Source organism: Mercurialis annua, linkage group LG1-X, assembly GCF_937616625.2.
Source record: "Mercurialis annua linkage group LG1-X, ddMerAnnu1.2, whole genome shotgun sequence".
Lineage (NCBI taxonomy): Eukaryota > Viridiplantae > Streptophyta > Magnoliopsida > Malpighiales > Euphorbiaceae > Mercurialis > Mercurialis annua.
In genome coordinates, this window is record NC_065570.1 from 46,063,955 (window position 1) to 46,086,150 (window position 22,196).

Below are 22,196 nucleotides of genomic sequence, written 5' to 3' on the forward strand. Positions count from 1 at the left end.
ATTAATTGTTAATCAATTAACTTCATAAGACAATACATACATATTCATAATAAAAATTCAAAATTTAACATGAAACATTTTAAATAATATAATATATTCTAAAGTTTTAAATTTGAAAAAAAAGAAAAAAAGAACTCCCACCCGCGCAACGCATGGGCATTGACCTAGATCATATATAAAAGTCATTAGGCGAAACTTTTAAGTAATTATCCTGCCAAACTGCCACGTCTCTAATATAAATGTTAAGATAAAGATCCCACGTGTAAAATTATTCTTCTAATCCACAAACCATCCTATTTTATAACAGGAAAAAAAAAACAATTAATCTCATGAAAATCAGTCACCATATTCTAGTCTATCAATCGATCAATAATGCATAGGCTAATCTCTCGGTTCTCCAACTGTGTTTTAACTCAACACAGATCTTCTTTATCACCTTCCTGTTCAATTTCATGTTTTACACATCTCTTAAGTTCAAACAATCAAAATCCATGTCAATCTCAATCTTCAAATGGCTCTCCTTACTCATTCCATTTCAATCAAATTTCAAGTCTTGCAGACTCTATTGCCATTAACAACCGCAATTCTTCATCTGGGTACTTGCCAAATTGTGTTAATCTGAGAAATTTTGATGGGAGCAGAGGCTTTAAAAGGAATTACAGCGGTGAAGCAGAGAAGAGGGAAAGCATTGAGTATGATGTTGTGATTGTTGGAGGTGGCCCAGCAGGTTTATCAGCTGCTATAAGATTGAAACAATTGTGTAATGAAAAGGGTGTGGATTTGTCTGTTTGTGTTGTTGAAAAAGGTGCTGAAGTTGGTACTCATATTCTTTCTGGCAATGTCTTTGAACCAAGGGCTCTTGATGAACTTATTCCTCTTTGGAGACAAGAAGAGGTGCTTTTCTTGAATTCCATTTCTTGTTATGATAATTGCGGAAGTCGAGCGCTTGTAGGAGGAATAGAACCCACGACCTTGGCAGAATGCTGCCTAACAATTTGAGCTATAGCTCCTTGGTTCTTGAATTCATTTTTTTTTTTAAGGATTGAATTCCTTTTTTAATGGTGGCATTTTCATTGATTGGAAATAAAATTATAAAAAAATGTTTCTTCAGTATTTATACTAGTTTAGCATGTTAAGATCACATATGGAGAGGGAAAATGGTAGAAAATTACATTGCTTTTGTTGTATATATATACATGAGAGGTCTTCCATTGCATGCTTGATCAATATGGTCTGATAATTGTAATTGAAACATTTGATTGTTTATGTTGTTTCAATGGAAGGAGGAAGTTGTTATGAATAAAGAGTAAAGTGTAAGCATTAGTTAGAAAAAATTCTGAGTTAGTTTTGTTTATTTTGAAAATTAGAAATGGTGAGTGGAATCTATTTGCATACCTAGTCATTTCAAGATTAAACAAGAAGTCAGTCTTTTATGAGGCATTATTCATTAGCGAAGTAATTTTCCACACATAGAATTTATCAATTGCAGCACCTTATTTTCTTTGTCAAATTTTGGTTGCAGGCACCAATCACTGTCCCTACTTCTTCCGACAAGTTCTGGTTTCTTACAAAGAGCCGTGCGTATTCACTTCCATCTCCTTTTGATAACAAGGGGAACTATGTTATAAGGTAGCTATATCATACATTTAAACCTTCCATATAACATTTCGAGAATATTGTGAACGTCAAATATGATGATTAATACAACTGGCCTCATCTACTTAAAGGAAACCTCAAATTTGAGTATTCAGTACTTGTCATGTTTTCTCTCTCATTTTTGTTGGATTATAAGTTCTCATGAATCAGTTTGCCAATTTGATCTAAATAGTTGTATAAACTACTCAAAGATTCCGTGTTAGTTTTCTTATATTTAATACAGTCCTAAAAGTTTCTTCACTTTCATTCAACCCTAGTTTAGTCTCAGGTCTACACTGCAGAGCCAACATATTGGAAATTTAGAAAAGAAGTTCTATTTGGACTATTGCATCTTGTATTCTTCTTGTAGCAAATTTTCTTGATTAAACTGATTATAAAGAACTCCTTACTCATCCTCGTATTTTATAATATGTGAATTTGATTAAACATTCACATTATGCTGTAAATTTTTTATTTTTCCTTCCATAAATATTTTCCTAGCACACTCTTGTTATTTCTTAGTCAATTTTTGGAAAAGAAAGATTTTACTATTGTAGGTATTTTGATTCAGTTTAAGTCAATTAGTGCGATGGCTGGCTGGGAAAGCTGAAGAAATTGGAGTGGAGATATATCCAGGCTTTGCTGCTAGTGAGGTACTTCTGTTTTGGCTCTGATGTTATATTGCTTATTATATCACAAGTGTTAATGTACAAGATATGCAATCTTGACAGATACTGTATAGCGAGAATGACAGTGTTGTTGGCATCGGAACTAACGATATGGGAATTTCCAAAGATGGTTCCAAGAAAGACAACTTTCAACGTGGTGTAGAATTAAAAGGTTTGATCTCGCTCTTACTCTTGTGCATATTTTATGAATATGTTAAGATGTAAAGTTGGCTGCCAATTTACAGAATTCTTGTAAATTCTCATTTTAAGCAGCAGTTTTGTCCTATTATTGTACACAAAATATTCTTAGCTATCAAATTTGTCATATTCGGAACATAACTGGCCTAAAGAATAAAGTCTTGCATGAGTTGGTAATAGAGTGATGTGATAGTTAACCTGCTATCATGTTGCTGTATAATTACATAAATGACTTGTGAAGTTAAGTCTGGCTGCTCATTCAGCATAAGTAGGTTCAATCTCAGTCGATTTTGGGTAGTATTTTAAGGATTTGGTTTCCTAGTGATGCAATTCCACATTGTAAAGCACTATTCCTTTGTGGTTCAAAAGATTGTTAACTACCTATAGTATCACATTTTTTCACTGTATTTTGGTCTTTTAACGAAGTGGTAGTATTAACGCGCTGGGCTTGGTTGACTCCCTTCAAGAATTGCAAACATTGTAATCTTTTTTCTTCAAGTTCATCTTCTATCAGGACTCTGAAGAAAAAGCTCAAGTGACTTCCATGCAACAAATTTATTTTCTGTGAACAAGACCTAAGTTCCAGTCAGGAAGCCAGGATTAGTGTAGATGACCTTTGGTTTGGCTTTCATATCATTTTTTCAGTTTCACGTTAATAGTTTCAAGGCAAAAATGGAGCTTTTTATTAACTTCTACATATGATACCCTCTCTTCAGGTTTACCCACTGTCATGTTCCATACATTAGTGCACATTGTCTTCTCAAGCTTATTCTGTTGGATCCTTTAGATACACCTTTTTTTTTCCCTTTTTGGTATATCTTTTCATTGAGCAACTAGCCCATATAAACAAAGATTTTTGTGTCACTTTATTGGTTGCTTATCGTGCGAATTGATAGGTCACATAGGCATTGTTATGACCTGCCTGGAAGTTGTCTTCTCATTCTTAAAGTTTGTTGTATAAATACTAGCTTTGAATATGGTATACTTCTGTTGAGAATCGCCTGTTTTCACAAGTCACAGGCTAAGTTACTGTAGCATCTATGTACTAATTATGGGGATGGATGACTTAAATATGCAGGTCGCATAACACTTCTTGCCGAAGGTTGTCGAGGATCCTTGTCAGAGGTTAGCATAAATTGTTTTCCTTCTACACTGGCAGCCATTTATGCTAAAATTGTAAAAGCTTCATCAGTTAAAGATAAGCTAACATCTAGTTTCGTTATTCTTGCCAACAGAAAATAATCAAAAAGTACAAATTGAGAGAGAAGGTCAATGCTCAACATCAGACTTATGCCTTGGGAATTAAAGAGGTGACCTACTTTCAACTGTTTTATGTCCCTTTACTCACTCTCAGATGTCCTATAATGAAAAAGTTTCACAAAATAAAATAATGAAGAATACAGAATTGTAAAATGTACAGCTATTCATTTCATTCTGCAAATTCTTTTTACAAGGAAATCACATCCTTAATAGAATTCTCACTCTTTAATCCACACTGCAGAACACCCAATATACTATGTATTGTCTCTAGGCTGTTTGTCCTTTTTGTTACTTTATAGGCAAATTTTCCTTGCAACAACATTAACTACTACAATCTCACAGAAACTGAGGCCAGAGTTATTTCTACCTCATTTAAAAGCTGTCTCAGTTGGGTAAAACCTCATTGGCCATATCTCCTCATATTCCTACAAGCCAATAAATTTGGTCCCTACTTTTGAAGTTACCTGAATTTCCTTTCAAGGGATGCTCAGGAAAGACGGAACTTGTATTATTCTTTCAAAAGATAAATCTAAAGTTCGCTGCATAATTTGTACAAATACAATGGTTTCACTTAACTGTGGTTGGGCACCTGCTAATTTCCATGCTTTGTCGGAAGCAGACGTCAACTGTGTGTTTAACTAATGCTAACTTTTTTTTTGGAAGATCTCGCTTTTTGATTGTTCTTGCAAATGAGTTTTAGTCCATGTGGTCAACACTTTTTATCTCATCCATGTTCTAAAAGAATGTCCTTTGCGTGTTGATCAGGTCTGGGAAATTGAAGAGAGCAAGCATGAGCCTGGTGCAGTTCTTCACACTTTAGGTTGGCCCCTCGATCGGAAAACCTATGGGGGATCATTTCTGTATCACATGAAAGATAGGCAGGTAACTAAAGATTCCCTGGTTTCTTTACCCCACCTCACAAGGAGCCAATTATAAGTATTATAATAGGAATCAACAACAATTTCCCATATTTTCTTGTTGTAATTTGTTTACTATAAATCACTATCCAATACATAGTATATTTCTCGTTTCTTTGTTAATTCATTACTTTCGCAGCTGGGGCACCACATTTAATTCTATTATCATTTCTCCAGGACTTTGACCAATTGTTGGATTTCTCGGTTCTTGAAAAAAAATTCCAATTTTTTATGACAATTTAATAGTAATTTATTGAAAATTAAAAATATTAAATCTTTCTCATATTTCTAAGTGTCTTTGAACTGTCATGGATTCCTTGCCCGAGATTGACCAAATATCTAATTATGGTTCTGCATACAACTAAAGGCTAAACTCGTTTATAACTATTAGATAAGAAATTTAAATTTTCTTCCCACTTCTCAATACCCAATTAAGTCCAACTTTGAGAATTAAGATGAATCATATATTTGTATTGATTCATCTTTCTTTATCTGGAAATCTGGCTGTTTTTTTGATAAACTTGGACTGTCATTATTTAATGTTTCATCTAGTGGACATCATTTGATTGTTTATCTACTGTGTAAAATCTCATGTTTTAGACTCGTTCATCGTGCTCCTTGCCATACCATTAATTTTATTGTTTTCTGGATTATGTAGGTTTCAATTGGCCTAGTCGTTGCTTTGAACTATCAGAATCCTTACTTAAGCCCTTATGACGAATTTCAGGTAAAGTAGAATCTCTGGGTCTTTGTTAACATGAGTCATGACAATTGCCTTACTTCATTTTTTTAGGTCTATGACATGTAGACATTTGATTCTACTTTCTTGTGTCATATTTTTTATGTCATATGAGTAAACTTTTTCTTTCCTTTCTTGTATTGGGAGATTGGTGGTTTTAATACAGCTAATGCTTGTTTGATTTCGAAGGCCCTGTCTGGTTTGTAAGACTATATATAATCTTGCATTCTAGCAAATGCTTCATGCAGAACTTCTGTGTCGGTATTCCTTATGATTATATCCTGATCTGCATGGTGTTATATTGTTGTAATGCAACTTTTGTCATCAAACAGCCGTATTTCAGTTATAGCTTTTAACTCCTAAAACATAGCTGCACTGATTGTGATAATAATGCATGCTCAATGTTCTGGGTCAAGCATTTTATGAGAACTGGTGCTGGGTATTTTATCTGATCATGTAAAACGGAATTTCATGATCAAGACATGATAAACATAGAAAGTAGATCATTTTCCAAAGAGCTCGTCACCTTCTCCCTAGCATCAAGAAATTTTACCAACCATGTAATGGAAGAGACTTCCTAGAATTATTAGTGAGAGCAGCTGGCAGATCTGAAAAAATAAAAGCAAAAAGGGAAAAGGTGTTGTTTTGTGGATTTTTTTTCCAATCAGTTCATTTGTTATCTGGTAAATATCTGTGTTTGTTGAGTGATGTGGGTTCAAACACACAATTTAACGAAAGAACTAAAATACCCTGCTTTTAGAGAATACTGAAGCATTTGCCTTTTTTCTTAGTTGTTAAATACAAAGTAAATTGCATTTGTCGGTATTACGACTAAAGCTTAATTTTGTTGAAATATTTCTGAAGCTAAATATCCAATGTCTGTCATTGTATTAATTTTCTCAAGTTCTGCTTATTGGCTCTTGGTTTTAGAAACTTAAGCATCATCCCGCGATTAAACCACTTCTGGAAGGAGGATCTGTCATTCAATATGGGGCTCGAACTTTAAATGAAGGCGGTATTCAGGTGAGTTGGCTCTCATCCATAGATGCTTTGCAGTTTGCATCATGCATTATATTATAGCAGTTTATATTTAAAGTAGTGAACTAGTGAAGTTATTGCCAAGTTCATATAGTTAATAATGGAAGTACGACTCCAAGTTTATGTAACAATTTATTAGAATGTGAAGCATTACTCACGGCATTATTATTGTAAAATGCTGTACAAATATGAATATGATGCTAGTTAAATTTCAGTCTATTCCATATCCAGTTTTCCCGGGTGGAGCAATTATTGGATGTTCAGCTGGCTTCATAAATGTACCTAAAATAAAGGGAACACATACTGCTATGAAATCAGGTACAGCCTACAGGTCCATTACACTTAATGATGCGTGGTCTTCATTTTATTTCCCATGCTTGAATATTCTCAGATTAGATGATCTCAATTATATATACATGTATAAGCTTTACTGCAGTTCAAATCGTATAATTAAAAAAACTTAGAAGCTATGAATGTTAAGTTTATGACATTTCATATCATATCTTTATGTGGTTAGGCTTTTATTTTACTTGTGCATATTTTTCTCAAAGAAGAATATAATAGGAGTTACATTAAGGTTTTTTTTGGCTTTGGCATAGAGAACTAATTAGTTTAAATTTGAATAAATATTAGCCTCTTCGCTTTTACATTATGTTATCATTTTGATTGAGAAAGAAGAATACAAAAGGAAGTTATGTCATGTATTTAGAAGAAACCATATCGGCAAATTAAACATTGTTTCAATTAGATGCGATATGAGGGACATCATTTATTTGGCATCTTAATAGCTGCTTGGCAAAGTCATGCTTTGTTCACTTGTTTTTGTAAACTTGAGGGCATATTTCATAAGAATTTTTGTTAGGCGAATTGATCTTTAAGATCCACAATTTTGACCATTTTGTCAAATACATCCCTAAAAAATAATTTGGACATCCTGGTCCGTCAATTGTGCGAACTGGGATAAATAAACTCAATCCTTAATTTAAACCTATTTTCGGATACATAATCATCATTTTAAACTCATATAACCCTTCTCTCACAAAAAAAAAACTCATATAACTTTGCCTAAACTGAAATAAAAGATCAATTACGTAAAATAATAATTTATGGAATCAAAATCTTAGAAAAACAAATTTCGAAAATAGGTATAATTTGGGATCTGGATATAATTGTCCCAATCTGCAAAATTGACGGACGAGAATGTCTAAATTATTTATAGGGATATATTTGACAAAATGGTCAAAGTTGTGGATAAAAAAAATCATGTTGCCTTTTGGCTGATGCTTTCAATGTTTTGATATGAACCTGAGACATCTCTTTTACATTACTCTAATCGTTGATTGAGATATTGTTGTTGAAGTGTTGCTTATGTTTGTCTTGACCTTTCTGTCTTTTGTGTGCATGCATTTGTATATGCGTGAGTCACTATTTATGTTTTATATATTGAGAATTTGAGATAACCTCTCAATAGTGGATATCTTAACTCAAGTCAATAAAGTGCTTTAGGTTTGTTTCTGTACTTATCATACAAGAATTGATTGGGTTACAGTCCGTAATCATCATTTTTGTGACTCAAACCAATTTGATACAGCAATCATATTCTTCAAATTTAATGATGCATCTTTTGCATTCTAATGTGTAAGGTTTACCTCAGTAACTAAACTAGCAATGTTATGGGATTACTGGTTGTCTTTTAATATTAGCAGTTGTAGGTATGGATGTTTATAGTTTTAGCTGTTTTACAGGAATGCTAGCTGCAGAAGCTGCATTTGGTGCTCTTCACGTTGGCTCAAAATTGGAGTTGTATTGGGAAACTTTAAAGAATTCATGGGTGTGGGAAGAGCTCCATAGAGTTCGGAACTACCGACCTGTAAGTGATGCAATCCATTGTATTTTCTCTCTTCTCTTTAGATAAAATATTTGCTTTCGATGATCTACATGTGGATTTTCTCTGTTATTGTGATTTTTCGACTCTGCCCTTGCTATTTGACTCTTCTAATGGATAGTGATCATACATTACCTTTATTAGTCTATAGTTTATACTTTATAACACAATTGATGTAAATTGTGTGGACATTTCCCTAGTGCTGTCATATCTTCATTAGTCAGAGAATCGTGAAATTGATATCAAAAACAAAGAATGTCTGTTTATTAATTTAAGCCTCCGTGAGTTTACCTGATAAGCAAATGAGTAAGATGATGTGGCTTCTTCACTAGGTGGAATGTGTTTCTAGTTTGGAGTTCAACTTAGAAAATACTCCCTCTATCCAAGTAGTTTAAGACAAATACATATATTAATAAATTTAGTTTATGCTGGTTAAATGAGCTAATTTACAAAAAATTCCAACACTTACCCTTATTTCATGTAATAGTCATTTTATGTCTTTTAAAACCTTCTATTTTCTTTCTTTTACATTTTACTATAATTAATGAGAGCATATATGATAATTAATCATTTAAGTAATAATTGAGTGTCTATAATTTGAGGATTTTTTTTTGAAATTATGCCTATTATTTTGGGACGGAGTAACAAGGTTGTTTCCTTAATCTATCTTTGATTCTATAAGATGATGTTCTTCTTGTAGGCATTTGAGCATGGGCTTCTTCCTGGACTTGCTATAAGTGCATTAGAGCAGTAAGATTTAACGTTTCAGAGCTTTTTCTTTTATTGCTTTGACATAATTCTGTAACTCACATGGCCGAGCTCTCTCCCCAACAGCTACATACTGAAAGGAAAGTTCCCCTTCACCTTGAAACATGGAAAACCGGATCACGAAGCAACTGATGTAAGTGGATACTGTTTTAGGAAATTAGCTGATGTATGTACTAAGTTCATCATGAAGCAACTGATCTAAGTAGACACTGTTTTAGGAAATAAGCTAATGTATGTACTAATATCTTCCACTCCGTACAAATTTGGGTCAGATCCTTACCTGAAGAGTGAACTGGACTTTTTTGACTCATTTGTCCTCATTTTTCAAGTAGAAATTAAACCTGATAAGTTAACCATGTAGTACAGAGTGAAATCCAGTGGTTTGGAAAGGAGAAAAATAGAAAATAGTAAATCAATATATAAAACGAATGCTGATCAGTGTATATGGATTTGCAGGTTGCACAATTACACTCTCCAATTGACTATTCAAAGCCAGATGGAGTTATATCTTTTGATGTACCAACCTCCTTGCACAGGTTTCTTAACATTAAAGCTCCATCATTTCGCATTTATTTATCCTTTCACATGTCTTTCGTGGGAAACATGCTGAATCCCATCTAGATTTGGTAAAAAGTGTTAAGATGGAAATGTCATTTTTTTTTTATATTTTGAGAGAGTTGGCTTTTTATGTCAATTATCATAGTTCGCAGTCGACTTTGATATTCTTTTTGCGATGTAGTGATCATTTTATTGGTATTACGATTTCTTCTCTTTGGTTTTTCGTGGTTACATGATAGCAAATTCTTTCCCCTTGTTTTTATTATCCAGGAGCAACACAAATCATGAACATGATCAACCAGCTCATCTTCGTCTGAGGGACCCAAAGATTCCCGAGCTTGTAAATTTGCCAGAATATGCTGGACCAGAATCACGATATTGTCCTGCACGTGTATACGAGTAATGTGCATGTTGTTATGACTTGTGCTTTAAGCTCTCGTGTACAAATAGTTCAATTTTTTGTCGTGCTTCAAAATGCAGGTATGTATCAGATGAAAAGAGTCGGCTGAAGTTGCATATCAATGCTCAGAATTGTCTGCACTGCAAGGTACTGTTAAGATCTTTGGTTCTCTGAAACAACTGAGTGTGTAATATCTCCCATAGTAGTTGTAGCTGGCATTCGTTTTCTGCATTAGCGGAGTTGGCCGAGTCCCTTGCCTGGCATGAATTCTTTACTGCCTATTCGTTTTGGTATTACGTCTTCCGTCTTTAGGATGGGTTCTTAATCTGAAAACAGTTAAATGCATCCACCCAATAAAGTTCTAAGCTGTTGTTTGTTGATTACTTTATTTTATACATTTGACTGTGGTTGAATATTATTACAGGCATGTGATATCAAAGATCCAAAGCAGAACATTGAGTGGACAGTGCCAGAAGGCGGAGGTGGCCCAGGCTACTCGGTCTTGTAGTTTTTACATGGCTTCATATTACAACCATCTCAATAATTTAATCAACATGGCTTTGCATGTTTAGTTTACAAGTAACAACATTCTGTTCAGACACGAGAGCTTAAGGTTTCTATATCAGCTCTCAGATTGTAATTATTTAATAAAAATATAGTAACAATTTAATTATAATTATAATTATTGTATTATCAAATATAAACTGAATAATAAATAATGGAATACTACATAATCTCACGTCGCCAAGGAAACAATCGCTAAATGACCTATAAAAGATAACATCACCACTTCTCATACTGCCAATTAATTACTTGATTACGCTTCCTCAATTAAGATTCGGAGTGGACTTTGGGTCTAAAATTTCCAAGCTCATCTTTCTGTTGTTATTGCAGATTTTCCATCCAAATCTAGACACTCATCAAATTACCTACACTATCTCAAGATTCATTATTTGGCGACGTCTGTAGAAATAATTAATTTTTTAAAATAAATTTTATTGATCGGATCTCAAGATAGATAGAACGGCGATAGCTAAAGAAAACCTCCCACTGCCACCAAGAATAAAAGAGATGCCGCCACCACCCCCGATGCTGAAAGATTCACTCATGTCACCTCCAAGTCATGATTGTTTTCTAACTATTAAAAAAATCCTAAAGAAAATGATAATTATGATACGAACTGAGAATCCCCCTGTGTTTTAGTGGAATACATTAATTCACCTCTTGGTTTTTGTAGATCCATTATGACACCCCCTTCATATTTAGATATATTGTGCTAGTTTTTCCAATAGTTAACTCGGTCAAAGGATTAGATTTGACCCTTAATCTTATTTTTTTGTTCAGTTTCATTTGAAAATTGTCAATTTTGTGTTTAAAAAATTAAATTAATCATTTCTTGTTCTAAAATAATAATAATAAAAAAATCAAAAAAAATCAATAACAATATATTTGTATATTTGATAAATAAAATTAAAATTATATAACATGTCAACAAATAAATTATTAGCTAACTATGTTGATGTTGAAAATATTAATTTTTATTTATAAGGATCATTTATTAACTATATTGATATATGAAAATCATTAGAATGTGATGATTTATCTAATATATTTATGTTCAATAAGACTTTATAAACATTCGTATCTTAATAATTTAGTCTTTGAGAGTTTATTTAATTTTTTTAGAATTTTTAAATTTTATTAAAATATTACATCATAATTTAATTTTTTTACTTAATTTATTATTATTTTAGAAAAATGAATAAATAATTAATTTTAATTTTTTTGACAATTTTTAGATGAAACTGAACAAAAAATAAGTTTAAGGGTCAATTTAATCCTTTGACCGAGTTGACTAATGGAAAAGTTACCAGATGGGTATGAGCGTACAATATATCTAAACATGAGGTGAGTGGCATAGTGGATTTATAAAAATCAAGGGATGAGTTAGTCTATTTCACTAAAACACAGGGGGGTTTTAGTAATTTACTCTTGATTTATATGTATAAGAAGATTTGACATATGCTAAATTTTGTTCCAGATTTAACATCAAATCGCCAAATTTAGCACAAGATATAGCATTGTAATGGAGTTTTACATTTCATATTAAATGCTAGATTTTAGCATTGTGAGACTGATTTATCGTAATAATGAAAATACTTTTATATGTGAGCATTTTAGTTTTTGCATTGCAATTGCTAATGTTTTGAAAAGCGGGCCAGGTCGGCCGGTTAGACTGGGTTAATTAGGAGCCGGCTACATGTCTGGTCAGATGATTAAAATCCAAAAGTCTAAAATTCGGTCAAAATTTAGGTTTAACTGGAAAATCCGGTTTTTCATAAAAACCGCACGAATCCGGTTTTTGTATATTAGTCTAAAAACAACAGTTTTTTTGTCCAAAAAAGTACATATAAGCCTCACCCATGTATGTCTTTTCGGACGCTCATAAGCTTTTTCTCTATCTCTCTCTCATATAATTTCTTATACGCATTTATTCTCTCTCATATAATACTTCAATTTATTTCATCTCTGTAATATTCATTAATTATTTTATATACTTTTATACATAGTTACTAATATCTACAGTTTATATAATAAAATCTAATAATTATTTTTTATTTAAATGTCATTATAGTTTTCATTTATAAAAAATTTAAATTACTCTTTAGCATGATCTTCCATTCTCTTGGATTTATGTATAATTATTGCAATATTAAATAAAAAACATATACTACCTTATCATACATTTTTTTTATAATTTACTAAATAAAAATATATTGAATTAGTAATTACAATTAATTTAAAATAAAATAAATAATTTTACAAAAATTCTAAAATTGACGTGTGGTGGACACAAGCTGTTGTGATTTTTGAACTATAAAAAATGATTTTATAAATAAATTAAATTAAATATTTGACTTTGAATAGATTCTTAAAAATTAATTATTGTAATTTTTTTTATTTAATTTTAGATTAATTTATACAAAAGTAGATGTGAGGGGTAAAAATGAACTTTATTTTTGATAATGAAGCCTTTTTATAATAATATGTTTTAATTGATAACAATGGATAACGTAAATAATATGGGCTACAAAGCATTTTAGCGACGGATTTTTCCGTCAGTAATGACAAAATATGTTGCTAAAAATATTAACTTAAAGCTAGTAAATAAAGGGGTTTAAAATCAAGGATTAATTCCATAAAAAGTCACGACCTTTATACGAAGTTTCATTTTAATCACGATTTTTAAAAATTGCTATATAAAACCATGACCTTTCATCTTTTTCAAATCTATCACCAACTATTTTTTCGGTAAATTTTACCTTTCATTTTTTTTCACATTTTCCGGATTATGGTTAACTCGGTTGTGACTTCTTATGAAATTAACCCTAAAATTAATGTTTGTGCTAATTGAAATAATACATGTGGCAGGATACAATTTGCTGAAGAAGAATGAAAAACCGTTATGCATAGATAAATTGGTTCGAGTGAATCTTGAAAACGACCCCTTTATATAACGAACTCGGACAAAAATTTAGTCCTAAAACAACATTTCAGTTTACTCCTAAAGAAAAATCAAGAAAACACTACATAGTACTCTCTCATTTTCTTTTCTTTTCTTCTCAAGAAAACATAAATAAAATGAATTCTGATAGCAAGCAATTCAGTCGGATGTTAAAGTAAAGTGATTCTTTGAACTTTCTGTTTGGGTTCTAGGAAAAGAAAATGTAGTTTCAAATCTGATTATGCTTTTGGTTATTTCGTGCATTTGTTGACATGGGTAATTGTTTTGGTTATGAAATCTTGCCTTTGAAGAGTTTAATTGATAAATTGGAATTAATGTGAACAATCTTGAAGGTCTGCTTATTAGATAAACAATCTTGGTGGATCAATTGTTTTTGTATCTTGGTGGGTAGATTTCTGTTTGGTTGGTAGAAACAGAGAGGGAAAACAGAGAAAAAGATAAATGTATTTTCTTTCATCATCAAAAGAATCAAGAATTTACTTCTGTGTCTCTCTTAGGAATATGAAGAAACTGTTGTGGACATTTCTAAGCTCTTCTTTTGTATGATGATCATTAAATTTGTCAAGTAATTGTTTACTAATTACAATACTACTCATATTCCAGAAATCAAAATCAACTGTAGAGGACAAGAAACTTCCATTCAAGATGAGTGATGCAGACAGTGAGGGGATTAATTCTGTGAAAGCTGATGATGGTGCTGGCATTCTTGATGGTGAGGAAGGAGGAGGAGAAGCAACAGCAGAAGCACAAGATATCGGTTATGGTAACGGTGACGGTGACGTTAGTGGTAACAGTAATGGTAACGGTGGCGCCGGTGATAATTTTGGCGTGCGTGTAATTCAGATATGCATAGAGAGATGGAGGACTGTAGCAAATGCATTTTGGCGTGGTATGTGGTATGAAGATTTCCTGGAAGATCTTGCTTTTATGATTCTCGTCTATTATTACCAAGACGATCAACAGTGCCCTTTCGACCATAACCTTCGAGGGATCGAACTTTTATGTCAAATCGCAGATGGAATGGTGCATATAGGCTTGTTTTTATATGTTTGGTCTGTTGTTCTGTTTTTGCTTATACACTTATGTGCTCAGCTATAGTTTAGACATGCATGGACCTATAGGACTTTGTTCTACTTGCTATAAAACTTCAGAGGTCAAGATTGAATAAATAAGATGTTGCCTCTAAGAAACTTAGTCTGATGTCAAATTGTAATTTGAGATCTTGTTATGCTTTTGGCTACTTCATGCTTGTATTTACAAGGGTTATTGTTTTAGTCAAGATTATTTCTTTTGGTAAAGGTATAGTCTCAGGAAAACTTTATGATTTCATCAAATACTCTCAAATCTTGGCTTTGCTTCCTGGAATTTGAAGTGTTTCATTGATCATCAACCTGCTTGGATAGACTAGAGATAATTTAAAGAATTCTTTTACTTCAATAAATCTGTTTAGTCTTTTTATTAGATCAAGAGTGGTGGTGGTTTGTATTTGGATGATGAGAAAATGGCTAAAAAGTATCCAAATAATCCAAGTTCCTAAGTTTATCATTCTTAAAAATTACTCTAAAACCAGTTGAATAAAATTCTGACAAAAACAAAAACAACATGGAAAACAAACGAGGCATGAACGAAGCCCTTTTAAGGTTTGCAGAGTTTGTTGAGATCATGTTCCATGGCGTACCACCGGGGCACTACCCTTGAAGCGTGAGGATGAATATCCTTATACGACTTCTTGATTGTCTGTTCAGCAACTTGAGAAGCCATTGCAATATCCCGGATAGCAATCTTTTGGCCCGAAAGCTGAGCGATTATGAAGATAATGGCAGCCAAGATAGAACAAGGACTCCTCCTTATATCAACTTCTTTACAATTTTCAAGAGCTTCTTGTACAGCTTTCATATCCTGGTTTTTCATGCCAAGATTTGAACAAAACCGCCTCACAAGCCCACTTCCGTTCAAACATTCGGCACTGGCAATAACATCAATGTCTGTTTGTTTCTTGATAAAATCCGCAGCTCTATTTATTTCTTTTCTTGAAACCCCTTGTGCAACACAGCAGATTTCCTTGGCAGTTCTCGGCATTTTACTCTCTTTACAAGCAACGAACAAGCACGCTGCTAATATCGACTTCACGTTCTTTCCTTTGCAGGATTTCTTGTCCAGTAAATTTTTGTATATCTCATCAGCCCTAATCTTGCTACTTTTACCAATACTTAGCCTTTCCGCCATCCTACTTATTGATTCAAAACCCTCCGTCAATACTTTGTCAGGGTTTGTAAGTAAATCATGGTTCTTGAAAATAAATTCCTTATTAAGATTCTGTCCGGGTTTTGCTACAATTGTGGTGGAAAGGTTTCCATGGGTTAAGAGCGGATTAGAGACGTTGCCGACTCGATTAGGATCATGATCGTCCATTTCGGAGTCGGCAAAAGTTCGCCATTCGCAAGTTTGATCGACGAAGTGATGGTCAAGAACTAAGCCACAATCTGTGCAGATTGTATCTCCCGACGTATGATCATCTACCACTTCTGTTTGTGTCTTGCAATCGGTGCAGTAAGCCATATAATCACTCATGATTTTGTTCAAGTGTTTTTTGAAGCTTTAATCGTATGTTCTATGGTTTTAAGAAATAATTGTGTGAAAGGCCACTCTACTCTATTTATATATGAACTGAGATCCATATTTGATTAGGATTTGTATTTTGGAAGGCGCCGACTTGCAAACAGTTTGCTCATAATGAGAAAAATAGATAACCAAAAGAATAACGAAAAGTACTGATTTGGTCCCTGAAATTTCAAAAGTCTTTTCCAATTACTCCAAACATTTATTTGATTTAGAATGCTAATCTATACTATATATAAAAGCACGGATGGGGGGTGGACAGGCAAATTTACCGAATAATCCTTTCTAATTTATTACTAAATAAGGATTTAATAGTCATTAGTTAATTCTTTATTTAATTTATTACTAAAGATATATTACAATTAGAATTCTAATTAGATAGTATATTATGACTAGAGTTTTAATTAGAATAGAATTTTATTATAGGTAACTTACTTATTTAATGCTTGATCTATGCCTAATTTTTAGAAGAGTCGTTAATGATGTATAGCCAAAAAAGCAATGAGGAAACCGAGGGGGCAAATTAGGACAATAAACTTCTATTATAAGATGTTGAACTTGATGCTTGCATAGTATATCCATGATTCAACAGCACCAGCTTCAACAAAATTAAGAGAGTTGTAGAAAAAATTGTTGATGGTTGTATAATTTCGGCGAAGAAGAACTTGATTAATACAGTTAAAGAAAAATTTCTCCCGAGGTAGTAACCCTAGAAAAGGTGGTGGAATTGAAATTAAGATTGGGAGAAGAAAAAAACAAATAAGAGTAACCAATATGAATTTTTGTTAGCAAAAAAAGTAGCCTATGTATTTGCTATTTGGGAAGAATAATGCACATTTTTAATTGGTGGCATTCCTAATCCAATTGCAAGTTGGATATATATATATAACCATCTCACATGGTGTATGACTAAAGGATATATAATTTAAAATTAACAAAATTTATGTTCCTAATATAAAATAAATATATTACAAAATATATAATATTTTGACGATATATTTTCGAATATCAAGTCGATAATTAATATATCATATGTTTCCAATAAAAGAATTAAATTACAGAATATACTATTTTTATAGAATTTTAATTAAATTAAACTATTTTTAATAAATTATTATTTAATATTTTATATTATTTTGATATTTTATACTTAAAAAAATATAATTATTAATTAAAAAAAATATTATTACCCTAAATTCATTATAAGTATAATTATCATTATTTAACGAGTCACACTACGAGCCACGTGTGAAACACGTAAAGCGACACTGGTTAAAATAAAATACTAAAGACGATATTTTAATATAACTATTTAGATTACTAATACAGCTATAACACTTCTTAATTGGATGCGAAACCAAAATGATGGCAGGTTATCAATTTTTACTTCACACACATAAATCTCTGATTTCTGTTCTCTATATATAGGTTTATAAATTTAAATTTATTTTCTTTGCTGAAGGACGCAATTGTTTTAGAGCAAAAAATTGTATGGATTTTCTTTTTGCCATGGACGACCCAATTCTTTTTTTTTTTTGGTATTCTCTCATGTCAATTTTATTATTAATATTGTTTTCGCCTTTTATTACTAACTGACCCTTCATTATGATTTCTATAATTGATTATTATCTCTTTAATTTGTTTCATTTAGTCTTCTTATTTTTCATTATTTGTATTTAAATTTAAAATATATAATTTAATTTTAAAATATATTATACATATTGTAAATTGTACAATTTTTCTACTTTTTATTTAACAAATTGAACCAACGGTTTAAATCAGATGAACCGTGAACCATTATAATTATTGGTTCAGTCACCACCGGATTTTAAAACACCGCATAAGATACATTGGTATAGTTATAATAAATGTTTTGACGCCAAATAATTTAATTAATGAAATATTAATTATACATAAAATAAATTGATAAAATTATAATTAATTTAATTAATATATAAATTGACAAGTCACATTACGAGTCACGTACGTAGCACGTAATAGAAAACTAGTAATGATAAACTGATGAATCTTTTGCAGTAGTAAGTTAAAACATATATAGTGTGTAAATCATTCCCTCCCTATTGGCTTAAAAGTAAATTTATTCTCTGAGATATCATGTGAGGTTTGCATTGCCTCAAATCAACTTTTTGTTACCTCAAAAGGTTCGCAATTCCGCCTATTTGGTCCAAACATTAATTAAAGAGAATTTGGAATTTAAATATTGGACTAATGGTAAAAAAAATTCAAATCTTTACAATTTATTATAATTATATCTAAACTTTTTAATTTTTATAGTAATATCCAAATTACATTTTTTTTGTTGCAATAATATCCAAATTGCATTTCTTTTATAATGATAGTCAAATTGATGGCTAAACTTGTTGTTTTCAATTAAGATATTAGGCTACTATTATTTTTTGATGTATATAACATAGTAAAAGTCCCAAGAAATGGCAAAAAACTAAAAAAAAAAATTACATAAAAAGTGCAATTTGGATATTATTGCAACAAAATAATGTAATTTGGATATTATTGCAAAAATTAAAAAGTTTGGATAAAATTGCAACAAGTCTGAAAGGTTTGGGTTTTTTTTCATTAATCCTTAAATATTTGGAGTAATTGGACATACCTCATTTATCTATACAAACTGCTAAATACTGTAAACTTCTGTTGTGATAAAATTTTTTTTACACATATTCAGAAACGAGTCGACAGATTATGTAGATTTATTATTTATTTGCATCAACAAGGGTGTGAATAACTTTAAGTATCACAATCCTAATTTTTGTTATAGTGGTAATGATGTTTTTTGTAATCTAGTTTTCTTTACTAGAAACTAGATCCATTTTGCCTTTCACTTCTTGTGATTGTGCTATAATAATAATCATTTACCAAAAAAAACATACTGCTCAAACTAAAACAATCTTGTACTATCAAACTAATATTATTACAAGGTAAAAAAAAATTATTGAAGGTATCCATTGACATCTTTAAATTAAAAAGAATTAGATAATCTTTCCTTACCATGATAATATTATTTCTGATCACACAACTTTTGCAGCTAACAGCTCTACCTTTACCATTTCAATCTCTAACTATTGTTCTTGTGTTTTATCTCTTTAATATTAAAACCATCAATATTAATGAAAAGCACAACCATACTTAGTGGAATCCATCACAACTTAGCGTTTATTGGTTTGGTGGAGTCGAAAAAGGAAATTGTTAATGATTTTTTGTTAAAAACCTTTGGTCTAACTTGGATTTTTCATTTGATGGGGTCCCATCTATTGGAGCTTTGGGTGGTTTACTTCTTATTTGGAATACTATTTTGTTGAGTAATGTTTCATTATCGAAAGGTGCGAGATGGATTTGCTTGGATTTTATTCATAATAATGTCTGCTATCGTCACATCCTTATTTATGTTGGGAACTTGGCTTCAGAAAGGTTGTTATTATGGCATGAGTTGAGTTTACTTGCTGGGTTTGTGGGCAATATTTTCATTAGTGGAGATTTTAATGAAACTATGATTCTAGAGGAGAGATGGAATGGTTCGGGTTATACGGCTTCGATGTTGGCACTCCGAGAACTTGTAAATAATTCGGAATTATTGGACTTACCCTTACATGGAAGTCTTTTCACTTGGCAGAACTCAATTTCTAAATCAAGAATTGACAGATGCTTGGTTTCAGCAACTGCAGGTACTCTTTGGCCAGACATGTCATTAACTGCACTTCCTAATGTTCAATCAGACCATGTTCCGATTTGTTTTCGCTCTGCAAATGGCTTTGATTGGGGTCTAAAGCCTTTCCGTGCTTTGGATGCGTGGTGGGATCATAGTGAGTTTGCTGACTTTATGAAGAACAACTGGGATGTAGCTTGCGGCAACTCTCCAAATCTTATTCAGAGACTCAAGGACCTTCGGCATACAATTAAAAGCTGGAACTCGGAGGTCTTCGGGGATCAAAATAAGATTATTCAAGATCTCTCTCAGAAGATTCAGGTTAAGAATTTAGCAGCAGAGTCGAGAATTTTGTTAGAGGTAGAGAAAACCGAATTGAGCGACCTAAAAATTTCATTATTGGAGGCTGAAAAGAGAATTGAATCTATTTGGATTCAGAAATCCAGAGTAAAGTAGAACTTGAAGGGGGATAAGAACACTAAATTTTTTTCTCAGCGTAGCTTCTAACCATTATAGAAACAACTACATTTCTTCAGTGGTAGTTGATGGTACTATTTTCTCAAAACCTAAGAATATATGTCTTTACATCAGAGAATTTTATAGTAAGCTTTGTAGTCGGCAGGTGGGTGTGGACTTTGACATTTCAGGCCTTAACTTTGCTCAGATTAGTAATCTGCAGGCAGATTCGCTGGTTAAATTGTTTGAGGAGGCTGAAATTGTCAATGTTCTCTATTCTTGTGGAATTAAAAAAGCGCCAGGTCCAAATGGTTTTAATTTTATTTCTACAGGAAATCTTGGCATGTGATGAAGAATGCTATTATGGAGTTGTTTCTGAATTTGCATAGATTTAATATCTTGCCCAAAGGTATTAATTCTTCTTTTATGGTGTTGACTCCTAAGGTGGCAAGTTCGACTAATATCAAGGATTTCCGTCCTATTAGCTTAGTCAATGGCATCTACAAGTTACTTTCTAAAGTTCTTTCTCGGAGGCTAGCGCCTTTGCTTTCATCTGTGATCTCGGATAATCAGCATGCTTTACTATAAGGTCGAAGCCTTCTAGAGTGTTCTACGATAGCAAATGAGCTAATTCATATTGCTACAAGGAGGAAGGAAAAATTACTTGTTCTAAAACTTGACTTTCATAAGGCATTTGACAGTATAGACTGAAATACCTGTTCACGATTATGCGCTGTATGAATTTTCCAGCTAAGTGGATTGAGTGGATATCATGTGGTTTGTCTATAGCAACTACGGTGGTGTTAGTTAACGATAGTCATGTTGATCCTATTCCGCTTAAGAGAGGTGTGCGTCAAGGTTGACCCAATTTCGCCTTATCTGTTTCTCATTGCTGTGGAAGGTCTGAAACATTTGCTAATAGATCAGAGGAGCTTGGGTTCACTTAGGGTTTTTCTTTCTCGGATGATCATGATCCCATCTCTTTGCTGCAATTTATGGAAGACACCATTCTTTATCTTCCATATGATATTGAACAACTTAGGAACTTGACTCGGGTTCTTAGCTGTATTGAGTTGATCTCTGATTTGACAATTAATTACCATAAAAGTTCTATTATGGGAATTAATTTACCTGAGGCTGATTTCTTCATGAACTGTAATTGAATCCCCAATCAAATTACCGATGAACATGAAAAAATTCTCGGTCCACAAGTTTAACGGACATCCTGAATATTAATCCAAGCCAAACAGTAGGCAGATATTTCATAGACTTCAGCTTTACATGCAGCTTAAATTATTCCATCATTAGAACCAGACCTGTTACGTATGCAGAAAAAGTGTTGCTTCATCAGCTGTGGTGAACGTAATCAGGATATCTAAACCACCAAGGATTGCTATTTTCTCGAAGTCGATACCTAATGTGTTAGTGATATGCACTAGGTCAATCATGTTTGACCATGTATTGATTTTATCGTTTTGTTATTTATTGATTGGCTGTTTTTATCATTTTATATTATGATTAAAATACTTGAATGGTTAATTCTTTCTAAGGTCATCAAGTATGTGACTTGATAGTAGAACCCTTAACTTTAATGAAGAATTATATTCCATCTATCCCTAGTCTTAATTGAACATTGAGATTAATATGATGTTGACTGATGATTATGTTTTACTAATCATGTATATGAGATATTAAGTCAAATCATATGTGCTATTTGAGAAATAAGGCACTAGATGACCCACCTTGAGAATAATACATAGAGCACTGTCATAAGTAATTCTCATTACATTTCTATTAGTATAATCCTTTGACCTTGAAATCAACATGGATTTCTATATAGCTATTTCATA

At 32.2% G+C, this 22,196-nt stretch overlaps 4 protein-coding genes across 5 annotated transcripts; 3 read left to right on the plus strand and 1 right to left on the minus strand.

The window, feature by feature from the left end:
- Positions 1 to 287: 287 nt before the first annotated feature.
- Positions 288 to 10,742, plus strand: LOC126665376 (electron transfer flavoprotein-ubiquinone oxidoreductase, mitochondrial). Of its 2 annotated transcripts, XM_050358156.2 has the most exons (17): positions 293 to 894; positions 1,523 to 1,629; positions 2,207 to 2,288; positions 2,367 to 2,475; positions 3,580 to 3,626; positions 3,737 to 3,811; positions 4,527 to 4,643; positions 5,337 to 5,405; positions 6,348 to 6,440; positions 6,671 to 6,773; positions 8,201 to 8,325; positions 9,041 to 9,090; positions 9,175 to 9,241; positions 9,565 to 9,644; positions 9,937 to 10,065; positions 10,147 to 10,213; positions 10,491 to 10,742. In XM_050358156.2, the coding sequence occupies exons 1-17, from the start codon at positions 373 to 375 to the stop codon at positions 10,572 to 10,574; spliced, it is 1,926 nt and encodes a 641-aa protein (XP_050214113.1). In that variant the 5' UTR covers positions 293 to 372; the 3' UTR covers positions 10,575 to 10,742. The 2 variants fall into 2 exon arrangements, with proteins under 2 accessions (XP_055962405.1, XP_050214113.1); XM_056106430.1 differs by lacking the exons at positions 10,147 to 10,213; positions 10,491 to 10,742 and having other exon boundaries at positions 288 to 894; positions 9,565 to 9,734; positions 9,937 to 10,055.
- A 2,899-nt stretch (positions 10,743 to 13,641) lies between these two features.
- LOC126665426 (uncharacterized) lies at positions 13,642 to 14,893 on the plus strand. The gene is made up of 2 exons (XM_056105497.1): positions 13,642 to 13,746; positions 14,196 to 14,893. Exon 2 carries the CDS (start codon positions 14,238 to 14,240, stop codon positions 14,688 to 14,690), a length of 453 nt encoding a protein of 150 aa, XP_055961472.1. The 5' UTR covers positions 13,642 to 13,746; positions 14,196 to 14,237; the 3' UTR covers positions 14,691 to 14,893.
- Positions 14,894 to 15,227: 334 nt separating this feature from the next.
- Positions 15,228 to 16,163, minus strand: LOC126671443 (transcription initiation factor IIB-like). The gene has a single exon (XM_050365218.1). It carries the CDS (start codon positions 16,161 to 16,163, stop codon positions 15,228 to 15,230), a length of 936 nt encoding a protein of 311 aa, XP_050221175.1.
- Positions 16,164 to 16,325: 162 nt separating this feature from the next.
- Positions 16,326 to 20,695, plus strand: LOC126671453 (uncharacterized). Its single transcript, XM_050365227.1, has 5 exons — positions 16,326 to 16,360; positions 16,804 to 16,911; positions 18,913 to 19,007; positions 19,652 to 20,342; positions 20,386 to 20,695. Exons 1-5 carry the CDS (start codon positions 16,326 to 16,328, stop codon positions 20,693 to 20,695), a joined length of 1,239 nt encoding a protein of 412 aa, XP_050221184.1.
- Positions 20,696 to 22,196: the final 1,501 nt, after the last annotated feature.

Coding starts and splice junctions, on each gene's coding strand:
- LOC126671453 (XM_050365227.1), top strand. CDS start 16,326: ATGAGAAAAATAGATAACCAAAAGAATAACGAAAA. Junction 16,361..16,803: donor AACCAAAAGAATAACGAAAA/GTACTGATTTGG, acceptor ATGATTCAACAG/CACCAGCTTCAACAAAATTA. Junction 20,343..20,385: donor ATTCAGAAATCCAGAGTAAA/GTAGAACTTGAA, acceptor TTTTTTTCTCAG/CGTAGCTTCTAACCATTATA.
- LOC126671443 (XM_050365218.1), bottom strand. CDS start 16,163: ATGAGTGATTATATGGCTTACTGCACCGATTGCAAGACACAAACAGAA.
- LOC126665426 (XM_056105497.1), top strand. CDS start 14,238: ATGAGTGATGCAGACAGTGAGGGGATTAATTCTGTGAAAGCTGATGAT.
- LOC126665376 (XM_050358156.2), top strand. CDS start 373: ATGCATAGGCTAATCTCTCGGTTCTCCAACTGTGTTTTAACTCAACAC. Junction 3,812..4,526: donor ATGCCTTGGGAATTAAAGAG/GTGACCTACTTT, acceptor CGTGTTGATCAG/GTCTGGGAAATTGAAGAGAG. Junction 10,214..10,490: donor AGAATTGTCTGCACTGCAAG/GTACTGTTAAGA, acceptor ATATTATTACAG/GCATGTGATATCAAAGATCC.